General features: G+C 40.1%; 1 protein-coding gene across 1 annotated transcript in view; it reads left to right on the top strand.

Moving 5' to 3' along the window:
* The window catches only part of CCNY (cyclin Y), a 175,769-nt gene that overhangs the window by 98,143 nt on the left and 63,415 nt on the right, over positions 1–14,211 (top strand). The window contains exon 2 of the mRNA XM_056132607.1: positions 12,363–12,437. Coding sequence (XP_055988582.1) covers positions 12,363–12,437 — 75 coding nt within the window. The remainder of the gene's footprint in view (positions 1–12,362; positions 12,438–14,211) is intronic.

Here is a 14,211-nt window from a genome sequence, read left to right as displayed (position 1 = left end):
AGATTTTTTCCCTTTGAATTAATGTATATTTGAGTTATTGCTTAACTCTTGCCTGTTTCTTTTTTTTTCCCCTTAAGTTGTTCAGAGGGCTTCCTCGCTAAATTTTCTTGTATGTTGTTCCATTACTCTGCTTGTTCGTTAATCATTGATAGGCATTTGAACTTTGTATTAAGGTCTCTATTCTAAGGTAGTATGTTAGGTGGTACATTAAAACTAGTAAGACCACACTTAGCTCTACTGGCTTTAACCTGCATTGTTTTGATCTTCACAGGCCCAGTAGGATTACCAGACTGCCACTATCATTTTCACTTTATTGAGACTTAGAGAAATGACAGGAATTGTTCTAGTGGTGAAGCAGAGACCAGAATTAGGCCTTTTGGTTTATAGTTGCACGATTCTTTATTTATTATTATTACTATTATTTTGGGTCGTGCCAGGGATCAAACAAGCAATGAAGTGTTCTTTTGCTAAGCTGCTTCCCAGATCCTCAGTCATACGATTGTTTCATGCTGGACCTTAAACACTGTAGTATATACTCCGTCATCTGACAGTGGGGTGCATCAGGCACTGTCCAGTTTATCCTAATGCCTAGTTTTCTGTTTTTCTAAATCTAAATTTGACATCTTAAGATCCACCATCCCCCGATGTCTTTCTAAAGGTAATAATCGCAGTTAAAATTGAATCATTGAAATATCATCAATGGCTTGGCCTTGTTTGTTCACTGGAACAATTCATTTTCAGGTTCTGGCACTCAAGACCAGCCACAGTCGGTCTGAAAGCTAAGGCTTTCCTGCTCTTCTTTCCTTTGATTGCGCTCTATGAGGCCTTACAGAGCACATCTCCGGGTCACCATAACCCACTCTCCTACTTCTGGCTGAATTGTGCATTTAGAGTTAAGTCCTCCAATAAAACTCAAACCCTCGGGAAGCTCAGCTGTTCAAGGAAATCATCACAGCTCTACCTTTAAAGCCTGGAACAGTTAGTGTTATCAGATGATACTTACAGCATTCTGCAGCCCTTAGTGATTATTTGTAAAAATAGTCTGTATTCATGCCATTGGGACTGAATGAATTGAAATTATCATTGTGTTAACACAAATTTTGATGTAGTCAGTACATATTTATCAGGACAAGGCGATGCTTATAAGGACTTACTTGAAATGGAACAGTGGCATGTAGTTAGTAGGCTTGGGGGTTGTGGAGAAGAACAGGGAAGCCAGCCTAAATAAATCAGGCGGTCTTCCATAGATCATTACCCTTCACTTGGACTTGAGGTGGAGCAAGAGTAAGCCAGGTGGTGCTCATGGCGGAGAGGGTGGTTTGGTCAGGATCATGAAAGCTGAAAGGATGATGTGTGCTAGAGCAGCGAGCAAAGAAAAGAGGGAAACAAGTGCAATCAAGGTTAGGAGGAGTAATGACTGTGTTAAATAGGAGCCTGTGTGGTTAAAATGCAATATTGGTTTTGTCACCTGGTGTGATACTGGCATCGATCAATCTTGTGCTCTACGTCTCTCCTCCTTCGCCTCTTAATTTTTATTTTTTGAGACCTTTTAAAACCTTGACCTCTAGTGGATTTGCAAAATGCTCAGATGAAACAGTTAGGATGAAGCAAAGCAAATATCCTGGAAAAGCTACCCCTAGAAGTTTTAGCTTTAGAATGAAAGAGAATAATTTGAAGTATGAATTTGGACAGAAAGAAAATATTTTCAGACACTGGAAGGATAATTCCTTGAGTGGTGGCCTCGCCTGTGGTCTGCACTCCTTTATCTCCAGCTTAGCATACAGCATGTGATGTTGAGTGGAGACATGCTTTGTAAATAACTGTATGTACATTGGTGTATATGTGTGCAGGGTATCTACGCATGTACTGATGTCTTAATTTTGGCTCTTTTTAAAAAAGCAGTAATCCACATCTTTTGTTAAATTTATGGTGTTTTTTATTGATTGGTAAATTGGATATTTAAAAAATATTGTTATTTTGCTGATTGCTTTTTTCTCTAGCCACGGTGTTTCTTGGTGAATATACTATTAGCATGATGAGGCACACACAGTTCTTCATTGTGTGGGATGGTGATAGCAGACAAATTGCAGCTGCTTGTCTTCTTGACAGCCAAAATGTCCCCACACAATTCTCACATCCCAAGGGTAAAGGAGGTGGTACTTTTCCTTTAATTGTGTGTGAGGATAAAGAATAAAATTGGTTTCTGTATTTTTTTTCCTATTTCTTTAATGCCGATGGGCTTGTAACATTTCAGTATTTTGAAGTGAATGTTAATATGCAAATAACAAGTTTTGTTTCTAATCCAGTAAATTTTTCTTTTTATTTTTTTCTTTTTCTCAGACAATGTTGAATTGAAGATAACTAGATTTTCTAATCACATTCTTTTTGCAATTTTTTTTCTTTTTTGGTTGTTGTTTTGGAGGCCATACCCCATAGAGCTGTGTGGAGGTGGGGGCTTGTGGTGCTGGCAGTTGGCCTCACATATGCAGGATACTTTCCTTACCAGCTAAGCCCTCTGTCCAGTCCTAGTCTTGGTTTGTTTTTTTTTTTTTTTTTAATTTGTGGCACTGTGACTTGCAGTACTGTTAGTGACAGGGTTTCAAGCATGTGGCAGACACCACACTCTCTTCCAGAGCCTCTTATCCACCTCCACCGCACCACAGAATCTCAGTTCTGTACTTTCTCAGGTTCTCTTGCCTTTGCGTAGTCTCAGTTCATCCCAGTTAGACCCAACTCATCCCAATCCTTGATATGAAGAGAATGCACGTGATCTTTACATTGAACACGAAGATCAGGCAGATAGTCTTTTTATCACATTGGTGGGTTTGCTTGGGGTCTTTTTAAAATCCTGAAAGGTTCTGAAATACTGAACTATTATTAATTGGGATTTTTTGTTGTTGTTGTTCTGTATGTTGCAATATCATCTCCTATGCTTTGTTAAGTGATTTCCTTAACTCTTTTTCAGAGTACGAATTGTGTATACAGGCGTGTAACCAATTTAATGCACCTATTCATTTTCATATTTCCCTTACAACTTAGGAGTGCAAACATGCACACATATGCATGTAGGTGTCTGTGTATGAACACATGTGGATGTGTCTTTGCCCAATTTTTTTCCTGTTTTTATGTGCTAATTAATAAAAACTGTGTATGTTTTCAGTTCTTATTTTCAATTTTTTGGGTTTGTGGACCACACTTGGCAGTGCTCAGGGTTTACTCCTTGCTGTGTGCGCAGGGGTCACATGTGGCAGGCTCCAGGAACCATATGGGATGCTGGGGATCGAACGTGGGTCAGCTGCATGTAAGGCAAGCCTCCGTCCACTGTGCTATTGCTCCAGCCCCTGTATACATTTTTTAATGGCCTTTATTAAATTGATTAATTATTCAAGTTCTTGAGGTTGCATCTTCAGACTTGCGTACAGTGGATTGTCTCCTCCTTTGTGGCTTTCTTTGCATTTGGATCCAGAGCATGTCTTTAGAGGCTGATCTTAGAGACTGGCTTCTGTAGAGCTGTGTACTATTACTTCTGCCAGACAGCTGGGATATCACTGGCAAGTGATCTATTTGGTATAAATTTCTTGCCCAGGAATTTCTTTTTTTTTTTTTAATTTTTATTAGTGAAACACCGTGATGTACAGTTATAGACTTACAAATTTTTGTGCTTGGTTTTCAGTTATGCAATGATTGGGTACCCATCCCTCCACCAGTGCCCATTCTCCACCACCACTGATCTCAGTATCCCTCCCACCCCCCATTCCCCCAATCCCACTCTGCCCCTGTGGCAGGGCATTCCCTTTTGTTCTCTCTCTCCTTTTGGATGCTGTGGTTTGCAAAAGAGGAATTGTGTGGCAATCATGTTCGGTCTAAAGTCTACTCTCAGCACGCATCTCCCATCCTGAGAGGGACCACCCAACACCCTTTATTTGGTGCTCCCTTCTTTATCTGAGCTGCCTTTTCCCCTAGCGTGTATGGCTGGCCTCTAAGCCATGGGGTAAACCTCCCTTGCCCAGGAATTTCTTGAACTATGTGTCTAGAGTAGAGCTCTAAAAGGGCATTGCTGGTGCGACCAGATCAATAGTTACCAGTTATTAGGGAATAAGGGCACTTCTCTCTTTCAGGTCCCACCTCCTTTTTCATCTGGATAACTCCCCCCCCCCCCAATTCTTTTTGTTGTTGTTTATAGTGTAACCATTGAGGTTCTGAATTGTTGTACAACTGTTCCAACTTAATGTTATCTCTAAGAGTTTATATCCTATAGGATGTGGAAATAAGGGGGCTTCCAAATCAAGGCACTCCTAAGAGACTCAGGTTAGTTTTTCATGCCAGGATAGCAGGAATAAGCCAGAACCTGTGAGCACCGTGGTTGAAACCCACTATTCAGGTCCCTTTCCTGGCTGCCAGAAGAGCTCAGTTTCCTTCATGTTTGGAGCTCAGGCACTACCTTTACTTTCTCGCTATTCTTCTACAATCTTTATAGGTTCTCTTAGATTCTATGTCACGTTTCTAAGTGCTTGTGCTGTGAGGACTCCGTTTTAGCTGGTCTGCGCTATTGGCAGAAGTCTGTCTTTAGTCTTAGTATTAAATTAGATTGTTCTTTGCCTCCTCATCTTGAGATAAAATACTGAAGAGACTAGGAAACTACAGAAGAGAAAGCAGGGTGAGGATGGAGGAAGGGAGCAGAGAGGAAGACTCATAGATTTAGACCAAGAAACAGTGAGTGGAAGAGAGACTGAGACAAAGGTCAGAGATGGGGGAGGAGAGAGAGGCACAGACAGGAAGATGGAGAAAAAGAGCACACAAATGAGTGTCTGGTGTTTGAGTGTGTGAAAAGATGCACAGAAGAGCACATACTTCGGGCATAGACTTCTGGATGTCCACCACACACATAGATGTTTGGGCCAAGAGATTACATCATAAAAACAGAGATCATCCCCAGGGATCTACACAGCTACAAGTAGAGAAAGAAGAATCGAAAATAACCAAATCAGAGTGTGTTAGAGTAATTATAAAGAATGAACTTGAAATCACTGGCTTTACAATTAAGCAGAATTGCAGGAACAGCGTTTTGCTGCCACAGCTCGAGCAGCACGACTGTTCTAAATAAGGGATGCTAATGCTGCCGCTGGGATTGGATCCCGCCCAGTGCCAATTGTATGGCATTGGCACTAATGAATGGAGATAATCACTGATTGTCAGATAGCAGGATAATAGTAGCTAAAAAATAGCAGTAGACTAATCTGATTTAAGATTGACAGGCTTTATTTATTGGTCTTATCATCACCATGCAGATTTAGAAAAGTGACTACTGAGGACTGGAGGGAACATACAGCTGGTCGGGTGCTTGCACTGATCTGGATTTAATCTCCACCTTATATAGTCCCTGGAGTCCTGCCAGGAGTGATCCCTGAGGTCAGAGTAAACCCTAAGCACCATGGGTGTGGCTTGAAAACAAAACAACAATAAAAAGAGAAATAAAGGAAGGAAGGGAAGGAAGTAAAGGAAGGGCGGGATGGAAGGAGGAGAAGGGAAAGAGAGGAAGGGAAGGAGAGAGACTACCCAAATTTGAAAGGAAAAGTTTGAGATTTTTTACTGTGTCAGATATTTTGTCTCAGGACAGGAAACACCTAGTGATACTGCTAATGGTTAAATTTGGAATTGTTAGCTAGCTTGTGTCCTCAAATCAAAGTTGACTTTCTATTGTAGACTTAAAAACTATCACAGGGTCAGAGGATCTTGAGTTCCTTGGGCTTTGCCCACTGACATTGAAAAACCATTTTTTTCCAAAGTTGGTAATTCTGGCCATTGGGGGGCACTAGAACAATCCGAGGGGATGATAGTCAGGGCACAACTGGGAGGGGGACTTCGCGTATAGAACGTAGCTATTCAGGACCAGAGAGATTGCACAGCTTAGGACACCTGATCGGTCATCTATCCCTGACACCACTTATTATTCCCTGTGTACCACCAGCAGTGTCCCAAGCATTTGGCCGAAAGTAGCCTCTTAGCACCACTGGGTGTGGCCCATCCCTTACTCCTCCCATTAAAAAGAAAAGGAGATTTCCGAGGGGATACTGAGTAATTTTTTTCTGAAAATGTGGAAGTACACTGGTTAATTTGGGAGTTTCTGGTCTGGTAGCTAACTGGACAATTTATCTTTTTGGAGGAATTATTTGAACAGTTGTTAGCCAAGGGTTTAGCTAATCACTGCCAAGGAGAAAGGTGGAAAGTTTCTGTTTGATGCAGAGTGTGTTTTATTTCTTTGGTAACCATGTTAGATCCAGAACTTTTTTTTTTTTATTAGTGAAACACCATGAGGTACAGTTGTAGATTTACAATTTTTTGTGCTTGGGTTTCGATTATACAATGATCAGATACCCATCCCTCCACCAGTGCCCATTTTCCACCACCATGGATAATATCCCCCCACCCCCATCCCCCCATCCCCCCCGCCTCTGTGGCAGGGCAATCCCCTGTGTTCTCTCTCTCCTTTTGGGTGTTGTGGTCTGCAAAAGAGGCATTGAGTGGCAAACATGTTCAGTCCATAGTCTACTTTCGACATGCATCTCCCCTCCTGGGAGGATCCTCCAAACACCCTTTATTTGGTGCTCCCTTCTCTATCTGAACTGCCCTTTCCTCTAGGATACCCGGCTGGCCTCTAAGTTATGGAGTAATCCTCCTGGTGCTGATCTCAGCTATTCTTGGGTATTAATCTCATATTTTGTTACTTTATATCCCCCAGATGAATGCAATCTTTCTATGTCTATCCCTCTCTTTCTGACTCATTTCGCTTAGCATATAGATCCAGAACTTTTTATATCATGTTGTAATTTTCTATTTTTCTTTTTCTTAATGAGATTTTCAGACCATTGATGATAGATAATAACTTCTGACTACCTCTGACATTATTTTATTACATGGATCCTTTCCAACACTGGTTCTGTGTTAAAAGCTGAGATGAACAATTGTGAACCACTGATAACTGTAGCATCTGTGGAAAGGACAGAAGACAATTAGGCCTTTTAGCACAGGGGAATATAGCTTAACTGCTAGCAAATAAAGGAATTCTGTCATGTAAAGGAATATTTGGAAATGAAGAAATCCTGATGTTCTGAAAACAGTGTTAACCGAGTGTATTTTCATTATCACCTGGAAGTCTAGCAGTAGATTCTTAGAATGAATTCTTTGAATTGAATTCTTAGAATTCAGGATGTTCTTAAAATTCTTGTTAATATTTTTATTTGTTTCTTTTTTCTTTTAGTTTTGGGCTACATCTGACTGTGCTCAGGCTTACTTCTGGTTCTGTGCTTAGAGATTACTCATGGTGGGGCTCAGGGGATCATAACTAGTGCCAGGGGCTAAGCCCAGGCCATGTGCAAGCCTAGTGCTTTACCCAATGCCTGATCTCTTTTTTCTCTTTCTTAGTAGTATCATCATGAAGAAGTAGTGGCTCACAGTACTTTCTCAATATTAGGTTCAGGTCAGCCCTACTTTAACTTTTTTTCTTTAACATTTCTTAAAATCCTTTTCTTTCTAAAGTATTATGATCTCAAAACTTAGTCATTTTGTCTTTGATTTTTTTGTCATTTTTCTTAGGAGAATCTGTGTCTGGAGTATGGTACACTGAAGTTTTTACACAATTTCTAGATAGGACATCTTAAAGAACTGTATATCTGTAATAATGATTCGATCCCATCTTCAGTGTCTCAAGTTTAGTGTTTGTTTTGAGAGCTTAAGGTCTTTGGTTGGTTGATATATAGTTTTTTGAATGTGGGTTTTAAGATATCTGTCAGACTATTCTTGAATGCATTTTCTTTCTTTTCCTTTTTCCATGGTACTTTAAACTTTTAAGCTTTGAAAGGTGTTCTTTTAGAGCAGGAATTTGATTGCTTTGTTTACTTCTGTATTCCCAGTATGTGGAACTCAAGAGTACTTTGCACCTAGAACATGCTCAGTAATTATAGAATAATTATGACAGGTTTGGACTGGCCTTGAGAAACCTCCCAGTATGCATGCTCATGACTGTCAGTACAATACTATCTTATCTGATGACAATGTAATTAAGAGGAAAATTATGGTAGAAATTTCATATGGTACATTTTGAAGTCTGAACACATCTTCTGCCTTTAGTTGGCATAGCTCTTTGAAATCAAGAATGTATTATTGTTGAAAAAGCTCGTATAGATAATGAGGAAGATAAAGACAGAGATGGTGGCTGTTTTCAAGTAGCCTTTTGATATTAAATAGGACTGAAGGCAATACCCGGCATACAGTGGTGTGGAGGCGGGACTCCTGACTCTTAAGAGTCCAATGATTTGGTTAAACTGTTTTGTGTAAGCACATTAGTCTTTTTCTTATAGGACTTACTCAGATGTTTCATTCTTCATTATTCTAGTATGTCTTAGAGGCTTAAAAAATTTTTTTTTATTGGAGTGGTGATGGGGTAGGTGCCTAGAGGATCAGCGGCAGTAATAGGGATCCATGGTAGCCACATTCCTGGCGACCACATGAAGGCCTGAACTCTCTCTTTGTCCCTGGCCCTGTGTTACCTCTTTTTGGGGGATGGGTGTGAGGGGGATGTTGGGTCACTCTTGGTGATGCTTGAGGGAACATATGTGGTGATGGGACTTGAACCCGGGTCTGCCATGTATAAAGCAAATGCCTTGTCTCTTTGGTCCTTGGTCCTGTGTTCTGTTGGCATCCTATTTTTTTTTTTTTGTCTCAACAACTCAGTCACAAGTTTGTGTAGAAAAAGCTGCATTTCCCGCTTCTCTGTGTTCATCCCAGACTCTGGTCATGTGCTAACTTACCCTTCCTAGCTGTAGAACCATTGACCCCTGTGAGGTTTCACTAACCACTTCATCTCCGGAGGCCTTTTCTCTGGGCCTACAGTGGAGTGTTTATTCAGTTGGAGTATCCTTTACTCTTTCCAGTAAGGATAGTGATCTCTCAAAATTGATTCTCAGTGGGCTGGAGAGATGGTACAGTGGGAAACGTGGCTAACCTAGGTTCAATTCTGGCATCCCATATGGACCCCCAAACCCCACTAGAAGTAATTTCTGAGCACAGAGTAGTAAGCATGTCAGGTGTGCCACCCCCCAAAAAATAAATACCCCCCAAAATGACATCCAGGTATGTAACTTCATAGGGACTGGGGCTGTAGCTCATTGGTAGATTTCTTCCCTCAGGGCACATGGCCTCAGGGCACTGGGTGCTTTCCCTGCCTAGTTCTAGGCTGGGGTGGGGGGTGGGAGAAAAAGTAAATACTTAAATTTTATATTATTACTTCTTCTGGTTAATTTAGCCCATCAGGTACTTCAAGAGTTTGATGAGATCAGGAGGGAAAAGTCAAAACTGAGGGTCAGGAAGGACTGTAGCTCAGGTGATCACCTCCCACTCCCAGCTGCCTATGCCCACCCCTCTCCCCCATATCCCTGGGTATGCCACCTTAATAAAAGAAAAATAGCCACTTTGTAGCGTTTAGGCATGAAGATTGGAATAATACATCAGGCTTATTTTTCCTGGTTTGTGAATACACCTCTTTATGTTTAGTTCTCCAGAAGTTAAAAGTTCTTCATCAGCGTATATGTTATTATACCTTTAAAGAGCTGGAACTGGGATTTTAAACTTAAATCATAATGAAACACCTAGAAGTTCCTGGTTCTTGGCCATTTTGCATATATAAGACAATTTCAGACAAGCCAGATTGTGGCTGAGCTTCTTTCACATAAGGCTTACTGAGGAGAATTACGTCCTCAAAGTTAGAACAAGTTTGTATACCTGGTTGTGTTAAAATTTTTATTCTAGTTAATGTTTTGGAAGCTCCTGTGCATATTGCTTTGTAGTACAAATACACATTTGAACATACATTCAAATAAAAATTACTTGATCATCTTTGATTTTTTTTTTTTTTTAGTACTATAGACGCTAAGTCCAAAAGCTGAGAAAGCCTTGATTTTTCTTTGTATGGAAACTTTCTGGCTTCTTACCCACGATCTAGATATAAAATTCAGGGAGAACTTGAGAAACCTTTTTATAAAAAACAAAAACAAATTCACTTTTAAACTCTAAATTTTCCTCTGTAAACAGTGTGTCTCTCCTATCTCACTCTTGAATCCTTTGGACACATATAGCATCTGAGATTAGGTCTGGGTTAGCCTGGATAGTGGGAAAGCTCCCTATTGCGGGATTCCACATGAATTCACCGTGAAATTCCAGGACCAAGTTCTGGTCCAAGTTCTCTTCTCACCAGCTACACACTTCCCTTTCCCAGCCCCCTTAGACACACTGTGGCTGTACAGCTTCCCTGAAGTCTTCCCTGAACTCCTCAATCCTTGCTCTGCTTCCTTGGACTGGATAGAGGGGAAGCCTTCCTGGCCTGTCACCACCTGTGACATAGGGAACATTGTGTGCAGGCCTAGAATTATGACTTGGCTGTAGAGGAAACACACTATGACCTTGCTCCCTCCTCTCTCAGTAGGGGAAACGCAAGATGTGATTCCAATGGCCTGATTGATGTGCGCAGGAGCCAGGGTGGCTGTTGTCATCCGAAAGTGTGTGATGTAGGACAGGATGGCGGCCCACAGAGAACTGGGACACCTCTGCTCTGATCATTTTATGTCAAGAGTTCCTGTACCATGTGGACAGTGCTAGTGGGAGACTCATCTTGGTGCCTGCCTGTGAGCATCCTTTGACGCTGGGAGAGCTGTGAGCATCCTCTAACGCTGGGAGAGCTGTGGGCATCCTCTGATGCTGGAGAGGATCCAGCAACCACGGCCGAGAAAGCTGCAGAGCACCTCCAGGGAACACGAACATGCCCTGGAGAAAAACTGTTATATATGAATAGAAGAAGGGCCAGATAATTCAGATAATTTACTCAATATGTATTTAATCAGGCAACCAGTGAGAGATCAGGAGCTATAGTCCAGTAAACCATTGACAGATGTAGGAAAAATTGCTGGCTTCAGCAGTTTGCTGAGGAAAAATCTGTGTATGAGTAATTAGGTGCTACCTTTATTGTTTGTGTTTGTGTGTGTGTGTGTAGAGTCATCTTTGCTTTTCTTGAACTTTATATCTTTGACTTGATATTGACTATTAAAGAGAAGGACAGATACCATCTGTTGTAATTGGTATTAAGTTTCTTTGCAAAGGTATTGAAATGATTCAACCCAGAGAATCCCTTGCATTGCAGCTGTAGCTTATTTGAAAATCTTCCCAACTTTCCATCAAATAGTCTTTCCTCATCTACCCCGTTTCATTCTTTCATTTCACTTAACCTTCTGGAATGATTTCTTTTTTAAACTAGAAGAGCTCTTCTGTAATGGGATTCTAAGTTGTTTATTATAAAACCAAATACCCGCTGTGATGGAAGGCCCAGAGGTGAGGAACGGGCCTAAGTGTCAGCTGAGGTGACTCTCTGCCAGGTTCTTGGGAAGGTGCGCTCGGCTGCAGTGACCAGCTGACTGGGACCAGTGAGGTGGGGAGCTGCTATTGCCTGTGGAGCTGGTTTCTTGGAGCTGGAATATGATTTTTTAAATTTTCCCTTATGGTGTGTATTTGAGTTAGAGAAATCATCGTATGTCCATTCAGAATTTTTTTTTTTTAAAGAAAGAAAGTGAATGGGCAAGTAAAATCGGGTTTTATGGTCTTAACGAGTCTTACCCTTAAACTGTGGGTTCACCTGTGGTCTAACTGAATGTGGGGATGCAGAGCAACAGCACCAGTGGAAGGTGTATGAATGATGCGCAGCTACCAAACAATAATGCAGAAATCAAGCATGCAGTGAATCTGACGGGTTTCTGACAACTTTTGCTCAGGAGTTGCCCAAGGAAAAGTTTAAGAAATCATTCTCTAAGGTTAAGTTTTGCCCTTGGGTGGGGGGGGGGGGCAGGGAACAACAAACCAGTTAAGCAGAATAGGTGGGTGCTGATGTGGCCAAACAGTAGTGACAGTCTATTTTACCGTTCAGTCACTTTTAAAAAGGAACACTACTCACTTAACTGTAGTTTAGATGAATCTGTAATAGCACATAACTCTCCTTAATTGCCTGTTGAGATGCTGTCCTGCTGTTTTGTAGTCTTGGGTACAAAGCAGAGTTTCACAGAGAAAATGGAGTTTTACATTAATAGACCTCCAGCCAGGTGTCTAGTTTTTATAACTGACCTTTTTTTTCCCCCTAAATAATGGGTAAATAATGGGTAAATAATGGGTATAGTGTTGTCGAGTGATCCTGGACGATATTAACTTTTAGCTTCAGAATTCTTTAATGTATTACCAGTCTAAGGTTGAAGAAAAATGAAAATTAATCAACTTCCTTTTGCTTAGCAGTTGGATTTTCATGGATTTTCTTTTTCTTTTTCTTAAAGATTTGAACATGGAATTCAATCCTTCAGATCATCCTCGGGCGAGCACAATATTCCTCAGTAAATCTCAGACAGACGGTAGGTTAACTGTTTCATTTAAATTTTTATAAAAAAAATTGTTGTAAATCTTGGTTTTTCCACAAGGTTTGATTTTCCAAGTTAACTAGGATAGTCCCAAATAGATTGATGCTAGTTCCCTTGGTATTTTTCCCTTCATATTTCAACTTTTCATATTTTGGTTTGAAGAAACTATTCTCTTTTGCCAATTAACTGGATTAATAGTTTGTACTCTGAGAGGCAGAAATTTTTCTTCAAGAATTGATGTTAGCATAAATTCTCAAAATGTCAGAGAAATGCTTAGTTATAGACATTATGTGATTGTAAAAGAAAGCAGAATGTAATTTTATACAAGCATCACTGTCTCTGTTGTCCACTTAGAAGCAAATTAAACATGTACATTAAGGGTAAGTGTTTTCTTTTTTGCCAAGCTTCTGATGACCAGTTTGTACTATGACCTACCAGTTGTGTGTTGAATTAGTTTCAAGGTTTTTTCTCACTTCATCCCTGGCCTATCTTGGTATTTCCTGGCCCTGGCTACAAATGAGATAATAAAACCTATATAGTGCAGTGAACAACAGTCTTCTTCAACAGATTCCTATAGAAGAGTGTAGCAGTGAGATTTGTTAAATGATGATGTAGTGGCCAGGATGTCTCACATGACATTGCTGGAATTCAGGATGGCTATTTTCGGCAAATTGCTGAGCTCTTTTTTTGAGAAGATCTGAGGTCAATTAGGAAATATAATTAAGATAATAAGTTTATTTATAAGAATCAATAACTCCTCAGTAATGGCAGGTAACAATTTTGATAATGCTAAATAGGCCATTGGCTTAATTTAATAGAATTTTGAGCATTTATTAAAATGGAAGTTTCTAAGAGTAAGAATAATTGTAGATATCAGATACTTGTGATATCTACTATCTAATATATTGGATGAAAAAACAATATTTTTTTCCTTTGTTACGGAGTATTGAGAAGATCAGTGCTAGTAATCTAGGGCGGTATAAGTTACTTTAGAGGAAGAAAAGTGACTGAGTAGTAGTTTGGGATAATGAAAAATAAAAAGGAAGCGATTTCATATTTAATACTAGTACTGGGAAAACAAGTTCTATTCTTAATATACTTCTAGGTTTACTTTTTGCTTCATAAAAACTCAGGTTACAGTCTAGTGTTACTAACCAGTTTTTAACCAGTCACATAGAATTTCATGATAGTCTTTGAGTAGATGACTCATAACTTAATGGTTCTAGCTAACTGCCAAAAATTAGTGCAAGAATATCACTTCCCTTTTCCTCTTTACTACAGATCTCATCCCCCATTCTCTTCTGAAACATTAGGTATCTGTTACTCTGACTCTTAGTTCCATTCCGCCTGTAACCCTACTTGGGTCTCACAGCTTAAAACAAGAAAAAGAAAATTCCTACCCCTCTCCCACGGGTGTCCCCAGGTGTATAGTACTCTCTTGCCTAAGCTTCTCTTTTCTCTGTCCATTCATTTTCCTGCTCCCACCACCTCAACCGTTGCGTATGTGCATGCATGTGTGTTTCCTCGCTCGTTAAATGCCTTATTTCTGGCTGGTTTGCCAGAAACCAGTCTGGTTAATGAGCAGTTACTTCATAAATAATGAAAATAAACAGATTTGTAGATAAGTATATTTGGTAAGTTAATTAAATGAATTCTTTGGTGAATTGGTTACCGGAGAACTAACTGATTTGGGGAATTGGTTAGGAATAAAATTCTCACTCATCCTCCTTTTAAAAAAAATTACTTAAAAATTATTTTTATTGCATAC

This window comes from Sorex fumeus, unplaced genomic scaffold, assembly GCF_029834395.1.
Source record: "Sorex fumeus unplaced genomic scaffold, SorFum_2.1 ptg000007l, whole genome shotgun sequence".
NCBI classification, from domain to species: Eukaryota; Metazoa; Chordata; class Mammalia; order Eulipotyphla; family Soricidae; genus Sorex; species Sorex fumeus.
The sequence above is the reverse complement of the archived record's forward strand: the minus strand, read 5'-3'. Positions and strand labels throughout refer to the sequence as shown.